General features: G+C 44.1%; 1 protein-coding gene across 3 annotated transcripts in view; it reads right to left on the reverse strand.

Annotated features, from left to right (window-relative positions):
• Nucleotides 1–10000, reverse strand: part of LOC143286768 (dihydropyrimidinase-like) — a 114222-nt gene that overhangs the window by 89414 nt on the left and 14808 nt on the right. For 2 of the 3 annotated variants that reach the window (XM_076594535.1, XM_076594533.1), the window contains exon 2: nucleotides 882–1401. In XM_076594535.1, coding sequence (XP_076450650.1) covers nucleotides 882–1184 — 303 coding nt within the window. In that variant the 5' untranslated portion in view covers nucleotides 1185–1401. The remainder of the gene's footprint in view (nucleotides 1–881; nucleotides 1402–10000) is intronic. The other variant, XM_076594534.1, reaches the window with a different exon arrangement.

A 10000-nucleotide genomic window follows, 5' to 3' on the forward strand; every position in this document is an offset into this window, starting at 1 on the left:
CTGCTATAAAGACACAGGAAAGATAAAATGCCTACAAGACACAGGAAAGATAGAATGTCTACTCTGCATAAAAGACACAGTAAAGACAGATGGCCTATTCTGCTATAAAGACACAGGAAAGACAGATGGCCTACTCTGCATAAAAGACACAGGAAAGACAGATGGCCTACTCTGCATAAAAGACACAGTAAAGACAGATGGCCTATTCTGCTATAAAGACACAGGAAAGACAGATGGCCTACTCTGCATAAAAGACACAGTAAAGACAGATGGCCTATTCTGCTATAAAGACACAGGAAAGACAGATGGCCTACTCTGCTATAAAGACACAGGAAAGACAGATGGCCTACTCTGCTATAAAGACACAGTAAAGACAGATGGCCTACTCTGCTAAAAAGACACAGGAAAGACAGATGGCCTACTCTGCTAAAAAGACACAGTAAAGACAGATGGCCTACTCTGCTAAAAAGACACAGTAAAGACAGATGGCCTACTCTGCTATAAAGACACAGGAAAGACAGATGGCCTACTCTGCATAAATGACACAGTAAAGACAGATGGCCTATTCTGCTATAAAGACACAGGAAAGACAGATGGCCTACTCTGCTATAAAGACACAGGAAAGACAGATGGCCTACTCTGCTATAAAGACACAGTAAAGACAGATGGCCTACTCTGCTATAAAGACACAGGAAAGACAGAACGCTTACAAGACACAGGAAACAGAGAATGCCTACAAGTCAGCGGAACCACAGAATGCCTACAAAAGACACGGGAAAACACAGAAAGCCTCTGCTATAAAGAGACCCAACAACACTTCAACACACACACACACACACACACACACACACACACACACACACAACAGTTCACCAACTCACAGCGTCCGGGTGATCCCAAGGGTGAGCCTCGATCGTCTGACGCGTTTCCGCCACCATGGACTCCTGCACGGGAGTGCGCTCCCCTTCTGCCTCCCCTTCCGCTTCCGCCCCCTGCTCTTCCGGTGACCCACTTCCGCTTTCGTCTTCTCCTCCTTCCGACTTCTGCTTGACGCGCCGGATGTCGCCGGTCAAGGTCAAGGTCTTCTCCTCGAAAGCGTCGGGAACCATGTTGAACATGGAGTTCTTGACTCGGGCTTTGGTGGGGTGGGGGTGCGGCTTGAAGAAATCCTGCTCTTCGGCCATCTTGGGGGTAAGGTGCGGTGGGTTAGGGTGTGTGGGTGGGTGGGTGTGTGGATGGGAAGGAGGGGGTAGGGCGTGGAGTCAGGGGATAGTGCTTTTCTTCTGGTGGTGGTGGTGGTGGTGGTTCTTGCTTCTGCTGTTGCTGATGTTTCTGCTGCTGCTGTTGCTGCTGCTGATGATTCTTCTGTTGCTGATGATGATTCCACTCCTGCTGATGCTGCTGCAAGGCAAGGCAAGGCAAGGCAAGGAGTTTATTTCGTGTGCCCCCTGTGTATGGCAATGTGAATATGCGAGAAACATTACATACGTTCATCCTTTACACATATCCAATAAATACACACACAAAAAAGAGTGATGTCAAAAATAAGAAGTAGGCTCATTCATTCAGTCACTTAATATACACATTGACAAGTACTATTCCACTCATAATACAAACAAACAAAACAAACAAAAAACAAACAAAAAATCAATTAAAAAATCGTATCAACAGACAAAACATTAATAATAATTAAAAAAAATATAATAATAATAATAAAAACAGCTACGTATAGCAGAAACCAAGGATTTAAGTTTTAACAGTATTCTTTTGTTGTGTTTTTTTTTTCTCTCCGGAAAATAATAGGTGGAATTTAATGCTGCTATTCTAGACTCAGGGAGAGAGATGAGAAGCTAGTGACTGGCTTGTGATTTCAGTCTGTGGACACTGAAAAAAAAAGGGGGGTGGAGCATGGGTGAGGGGGGGTGGAGGGGGGGGGGGGGGGGGCACCACTGTAGCATGAGATTTCAGATGTGTGAAGAGAGGGGATTTTTATGTGTTTTTTGTTTTGTTTTGTTTTTCCTTCCATATCATTCACTATGCGAATCCTTAACTCACTCAGTCTGGCCGGTCCTCTCTTCTCCTCTACACAGACCCCTCGGATGTCTAGCGGGTGTCTGAATGACCCAACCTTTAGCTTCCGTCGTCAGAATTGTGGTATTCTTTGTCAACATTCACCTCTTCAGTATAAGAGCCTTCCGCTTGCAATATTTTGATGATGGTAATTGGGGTGAAACGCTGTTAACGTCGTCTCTTTCGCCGTTCGTATGGAGAGAGTTAATTCTGTCCGTCAGTCAATCAGCTGTGCCCCCCTTCCCCAGTAGTAGTTATAGTAGCAGCAGTAGTAGTAGTAGTAGTTGTTGTTGTTGTTGTAGAAGTAGAAAAATAAGTTTCATTTAATGTCTTTTCACATGTGTGATATTAGACATTGTGAGTTTCTGTGTGTGTGTGTGTGTGTGTGTGTGTGTGTGTGTGTGTGTGTGTGTGTGTGTGATTGTGTGTGTGTGTGGGGATGGGTGTGTGTGTGTGTGGGAGGGGGGGGGTGGTCAGTGTGTGTGTTTGTGTGTGTAGGTGGGTGGGTGACTGTGATTGTGAGTGTGTGTGTGTGTGTGTGTGTGTGTGTGAGTGTGTGTGAGTGTGTAGGTGGGTGGGTGTGTGTGTGTGTGTGTGTGTGTGTGTGTGTGAGTGTGTGTGTGTGTGTATGTGTGCGTGCGTGTGTGTGTGTGTGTGTGTGAGTGTGAGTGTGTAGGTGGGTGGGTGACTGTGAGTGTGTGTGTGTGTGTGTGTGTGTGTGAGTGTGAGTGTGTAGGTGGGTGGGTGACTGTGAGAGTGTGTGTGTGTGTGTGGGTAGGTGGGTGGGTGGATGAGTGTGATTGTGTGTGTGTGTGTGTGATTGATTGGGTGGGTGGGTGGCGGGGAGAGTCGACGGAAGGAAGCAAGTAAGATGTCGAAGGAGGGAAGGAAAAGGAAGAAAAGAAGTGAGGAAAGACAGAGAAAAGAGAAGGAAGAAAGGGGGAAGGGAAAGGAAAGAAGGAAGGAAGAACCCACCCAAAGCAAAAAAAAAAAAAAAAAAAGCATGAAACGCACACACACACACACACACACACACACACACACACACACACACACACACACACACACACACACACACACACCAAAAACAAAACAAACAAAAAACATCTAAACAACTAAAGATCCAAAAAAGAAAACAACAGAGAGAGACACACACACACACACACACACACACACACACACACACACACACACACACACACAAACAAGACAGAGAAAGAGACAGACAGAGAGATAGAAAGAGAGAGGCACACACACAAAGAGAGAGAAAGAGAGAGAGACAGACAGAGAGAGAGAGAAAGAGAGAAACTGAGACAGAGACAGAGTGAGAGACAGAGTGAGAGAGACAGACAGACAGAGACAGAGAAGGGGGTAGACAGATACAGAAATACGACACAGATGAAGACAATGCGTTCAGAAAAATTAATTTTAAAAAAAAATAAATAAATAAATAAACCACTTCAACCTACAACCCCACCCCCCCCCCCACCCCCCCACACACACACACACTCCCCCCACCACTACCACCCCTACCGCTCCCCACAACCACCTTCCCTTCTCATAGGAATTTGCCCTAGGGTCCCTACAAAAAACAACAACAACAACAACAAAAAAAAAAAAGTGTCCCTGGTGTCAAAACGACAGCATGGGTTGGGGGGGGGGGGCGGGAAGTAAGTTCCCTCAACACCGCTTCGCATGCCTGTGGTTTTCGGCCTGTGTGATGATGTGTTTGGCGCACACGAGGCCTCACTTACTTCACAAGTGGCTGTTTTCTGGCATCGTCACAGTTAGTTCCAGACTCTCAGCTGCAGCAGCCTGCTATCACCTCTACTTCCCCCCCCCCCCCCCCCCCCCACCGGCCCCCACCGCTCCCCTTGCACCCCACACTTCTTGTCAACCACAGGCTCCTGAAAGTTGGGGTTTTTTTTGTTGTTTTTATTGTATTTGTGTGTGTGTGTGTGTGTGTGTGTGTGTGTGTGTGTGTGTGTGTGTGTGTGTGTGTTGTTGTTGTTGTTGTTGTTGTTGTTTTGGGGTTTGTTTGTTTCTTTCTTTCTTTTTGTTTTTTTGTTTGTTTGTTTTTTGTTGTTGTTGTTGTTGTTGTTTTTTTTAATTTGTTTTTTGTATCATACGTAGTTTCAAAGTGAGACAAAGACTAAACAATTTCTTCCAGGAAGAAGGGGAAGAAGCAGAGAAAGAGAGTAGAGATACACAGAGAGAGAGAGAGAGAGAGAGAGAGAGAGAGAGAGAGAGAGAGAAAGTGTCACACACACACACACACACACACACACACACACACACACACATCAGTTCACACTTTTGTGTGGCTGTGGCTGTGGCTGTGCGTGTAGGTGTCCGTGCTTCTGTGTGTGTGACTTTCTGTGCGTGCGTGCGTGCGTGCGTGTGTGTGTGTGTGTGTGTGTATGTGCGTGCGTGCGTGCGCCCATGCGCGTCCGATCGCTTATGCGTGTACGTGAGTGAGAATGTGTATGTCAATGTGAATATGCGAGCAACTATGTGTTAGTGTGTGTGTGTGTGTGTGTGTGTGTGTGTGTGTGTGTGTGTGCGTGCGTGCGTGCGTGCGTGCGGTGTCATTCGGATGCTAGCATGCACTTAGCGCACGTAAAAGAACCCACGGCAACAAAAGGGTTGCTCCTGGCAAAATTCTGTAGAAAAAATCCACTTCGACAGCAAAAACAAATATATCTGCACGCAGGAAAAAAAAAAAATTTAAGAAAAAAAAAGGGGTGGGTGGCGCTGTAGTATAGCGACGCGCTCTCCCTGGGGAGAGCAGCCCGAATTTCACACAGAGAAATCTGTTATGATAAAAAAAAGAAATACAAATACAAAATACACGTACAACGACGTTGAAACTAAACAAAACATCATCCTTTCTTGAGGCGCCTGTGCTCTGACGGCAGCAAACCAACGCATCAATCTTTAAACAAAGGTGTCAATGTGCCAAAAACACAATGTCTTCCTCCTCCACCACTACCACCCCCACAACTCACATTACTATCTAGCCCTGCCTCCCTCTCCCCCTCTCCCATCCACCTCTCTCTCTCTCTCTCTCTCTCTCTCTCTCTCTCTCGTACATTATACATGTATTAAGTATTAAGTATAACTACATTTATATGCGTACATGTTTGTGTGTCTCTTAGAACAACGGCAGATATGTAAGTCGGCCAAAGTGCTAATATCTTCACCGCTGGAACTGAATAAAGATTCATTCATTCATTCATTCATTCATTCATTCATTCTCTCTCTCTCTCTCTCTTACTCTTTTTCTTGCTCTCTCTCTCTCTCTCTCTCTCTCTCTCTACCTTCCCCGCCCTCCCCCAACCCCCCTCTCTCTCTCAATCTCTCTCTGTGGCCTCTCTCCTTGACCTTCATGATTCTGCATCTCTCTGTCTCTGTCTCTCTCTCTGTCTCTCTCTCTCTCTCAGTGACCTTCATGAATCTGCATCTCTCTGTCTCTCTCTCTTTCTCTCTCTCTTCTGTCTCACTCTCTCCATCTCTGTCTCTCTCTCTCTGTCTGTCTGTCTCTCTCTGTCTGTCTGTCTGTCTGTCTCTCTTTCTCTCTTTGTGGCCTTTCTCTCCTTGAATCTGAATTTCTCTTTTTGTCTCTCTCTGTCTCTGTCCGTCCGTCCGTCCGTCCGTCCGTCTCTCTCTCTCTCTCTCTCTCTCTCTCTCTCTCTCACAGGCTCTCACTCCCCCCCCCCCACCACCACCCCCTCTCTCTCTCTCTGTGCGGACACTCGCGAAAGGTGTGTTGTACTGATGTTCAAAACCAGGCATGTTCCAGAAATAGTCCCCCTCTCTCTCGGCTATTTCCCTGTCTGTCTGTTCCCGGGTTCCCGGATAGTGCTGTTGACCTGCTCCTTGGAACGTGCTTCGGAGGGAGAAAAGAGCAGAGAGGGGGGGCGGGGGGGGGGGGGAAGAATGCAGGGGGAGGAGGGGGGAATGAAGGGAGGAGGAGGGGAAGAGGTGTGAGGAAGTGGATGCGTGGGAAAGAACAACAACAACAACAAGAACGACGACAACGACGACGACAACAACAAACAAACAAAAACAAGAACAATAACAACAAGCAAAAGAAAAAGAACAACAACAACAACGACGACGACGACGACGACAACAAACAAGAACAAGAATAACAACAAGCAAAAGAAGAACAACAACAACAAAAAGAACAACAACAACAACAACAATAACAACAACGACAACGACGACGACAACAACAAACAAAAAACAAGAACAATAACAACAAGCAAAAGAAAAAGAACAACAACAACAACAACGACGACGACGACGACGACAACAAACAAGAATAACAACAAGCAAAAGAAGAAGAAGAACAACAACAACAACAACAAAAAGAACAACAACAGCAACAACAATAACAACAACGCCAACGACGACGACAACAACAACAAACAAGAACAAGAACAATAACAACAAGCAAAAGAAGAAGAAGAACAGCAACAACAACGACGACGACGATGACGACGACAACAACAAACTAGAACAAGAACAATAACAACAAGCAAAAGAAAAAGAACAACAACAACGACGACGACGACGACGACAACAAACAAGAACAAGAATAACAACAAGCAAAAGAAGAAGAACAACAACAACGACGACAACGACGACGACGACGACAACAAACAAGAACAACAATAACAACAAGCAAAAGAAGAAGAACAACAACAACAACGACGACGACGACGACGACGACAAACAAGAACAAGAATAACAACAAGCAAAAGAGAAAGAAGAAGAACAACAACAACAACAATAACAAAAAGAAGAAGAACAACAACAATAACAACAACGACGACGATGACGACGACAACAACAACAAACTAGAACAATAACAACAAGCAAAAGAAGAAGAACAACAACAACCACACTTGAAAAGCAACAACGACGACGAAGACAAGATAGTGGTGGTGATGATGATGATGACAACGACGACGACGAAGACAAGATAGTGGTGGTGATGATGATGATGACAACGACGACGACGAAGACAAGATAGTGGTGGTGATGATGATGATGACAACGACGACGACGAAGACAAGATAGTGGTGATGATGATGATGACAACGACGACGACGACGACGAAGACAAGATAGTGGTGGTGGTGATGATGATGACAACGACGACGACGAAGACAAGAGGGTGGTGGTGATGATGATGACGACAACGACGACGACGAAGACAAGATAGTGGTGGTGATGATGATGATGACAACGACGACGACGACGAAGACAAGACAGTGGTGGTGATAATGATGATGACAACGACGAAGACAAGACAGTGGTGGTGATGATGATGACAACGACGACGACGAAGACAAGACAGTGGTGGTGATGATGATGACAACGACGACGACGAAGACAAGATAGTGGTGATGATGATGATGACAACGACGACGACGAAGACAAGAGGGTGGTGGTGGTGATGATGATGACAACGACGGCGACGAAGACAAGATAGTGGTGGTGATGATGATGATGACAACGACGACGATGAAGACAAGAGGGTGGTGGTGATGATGATGACGACGACGACGACGAAGACAAGATAGTGGTGGTGATGATGATGACAACGACGACGACGAAGACAAGATAGTGGTGGTGATGATGATGATGACAACGACGACGACGAAGACAAGATAGTGGTGGTGATGATGATGACAACGACGACGACGAAGACAAGACAGTGGTGGTGATGATGACAACGACGACGACGAAGACAAGACAGTGGTGGTGATGATGATGATGACAACGACGACGACGAAGACAAGACAGTGGTGGTGATGATGATGACAACGACGACGACGAAGACAAGATAGTGGTGGTGATGATGATGACAACGACGACGACGAAGACAAGATAGTGGTGGTGATGATGATGACAACGACGACGACGACGACTGCGATGGTGATATGATGATGATGATGATGATGATGATGATGAAACCAACAACTACAACAATAATAAGAAAGTGATGATGATGATGATGATGATGATGAAACCAACAACTACAACAATAATAAGAAAGTGATGATGATGATGTTTATGATGATGATGATGATGACGATGATGAAGATGATGATGATGAAACCAACAACTACAACAATAATAAGAAAGTGATGATGATGATGTTTATGATGATGATGACGATGATGAAGATGATGATTATGAAACCAACAACTACAACAATAATAAGAAAGTGATGATGATGATGTTTATGAAGATGATGACGATGATGAAGATGATGATGATGAAAGCAACAACTACAACAATAACAAGAAAGTGATGATGATGATGTTTATGATGATGATGACGATGATGAAGATGATGATGAAACCAACAACTACAACAATAATAAGAAAGTGATGATGATGATGCTTATGATGATGATGATGACGATGATGATGATGAAACCAACAACTACAACAATAATAAGAAAGTGATGATGTTTATGATGATGATGAAGATAATGATTATAAAACCAAACAACTACAACAAGAAAGTGATGATGATGATGATGATGACGATGATGATGATGAAACCAAAAACTACAACAATAACAAGAAAATGGTGGGGATGATGATGATGATGATGATGATGATGATGATGATGATTATGCTGCTGCTGCTGCTGCTGCTGATGATGATGATGATGATGATAAAGGATGAGAAGCAAGAGGGGAAGAGAGTAACTCCTCCAGAACAAGCTCCTACCGCAGCCACCAGTGAGAACCCGCACACCCCAAAACGAAAGCAAAACAACAACAACAACAACAAGAGAGGCAAGGCCTTCAAGACTCACTTGTGATACACTTTTTTTTTTTTAATCTAATCGTTAAAATGTGTTCTGTATTTGTTATTATGAAGCTTCGCGTTAATAAAAAGAAAAAAAGAAAGAAAAAAAAAGTCCTAACCAGATTCGAATTACGTCCCCTAGCATCAATTACAGAGTAATTTCCCTTTTTTTACTAACCGCACCAAAACGTTTGCAAAATAAATAAAACTTCCATGCTTAGCAAAACAAGTTCCTGTTTGAACAAAAAAATGATAATAATGACTGCTCTTGTTGTCAAAGTGCCAAGTTTAGAGAATACAAAAAATATACATATAACAGCAAATGCAGTTTGCATATAATTAGGCTTAATTTTTTTTTTTTTTTTTTTTTTTTTTTTTTTTGTGCTCATCCCAGAGGTGCAATATTGTTTTAAACAAGATGACTGGAAACAACTGAATTTTTCATATTTTTATGCCTAATTTGGTGTCAACTGACAAAGTATTTGCAGAGAAAATGTCAATGTTCAAGTTTACCACGGACACACAGACAAACACACACACACACACACACACACACAGAGAGACAACCGAACACCGGGTTAAAACATAGACTCACTTTGTTTACACAAGTGAGTCAAAAAACCGAAAATTCACAGACAAGGGTGTATACAACACAGCCGCAAGATTTGTTGTGGACCAACGGATCAACCTGAATGGAAAGAGAGAGAGAGAGAGAGAGAGAGAGGGGGAGAGAGAGAGAGCGAGGTGGGGGAGAGGGAGGTAAGAGGGGTGGTGGGGGGGGGGCAGAGAAAGAGAGACAGACAGACAGATAGACATAGATACAAAGACACAGACAGACAGAGAGATACTGAAAAGAGACAGTGAAAAAAGGGAGACAAGAGACAGACAGACAGACAGACACAGAGACTGATACAAAGACATACACAGACAGACAGACAGAGACTGATACAAAGACATAAACAGACAGAGACTGAAAAGAGACACAGGCAGAGACAGAGACAGAAAGACAAAGGGACGGGTAGATATATACACAGACATACACAGATATAGACGGACAGAGAGATAAAAGAGACGACGAAGAAGAAGAAAGAGACA

The sequence above is a fragment of the Babylonia areolata genome, chromosome 10, assembly GCF_041734735.1.
Source record: "Babylonia areolata isolate BAREFJ2019XMU chromosome 10, ASM4173473v1, whole genome shotgun sequence".
NCBI classification, from domain to species: domain Eukaryota; kingdom Metazoa; phylum Mollusca; class Gastropoda; order Neogastropoda; family Buccinidae; genus Babylonia; species Babylonia areolata.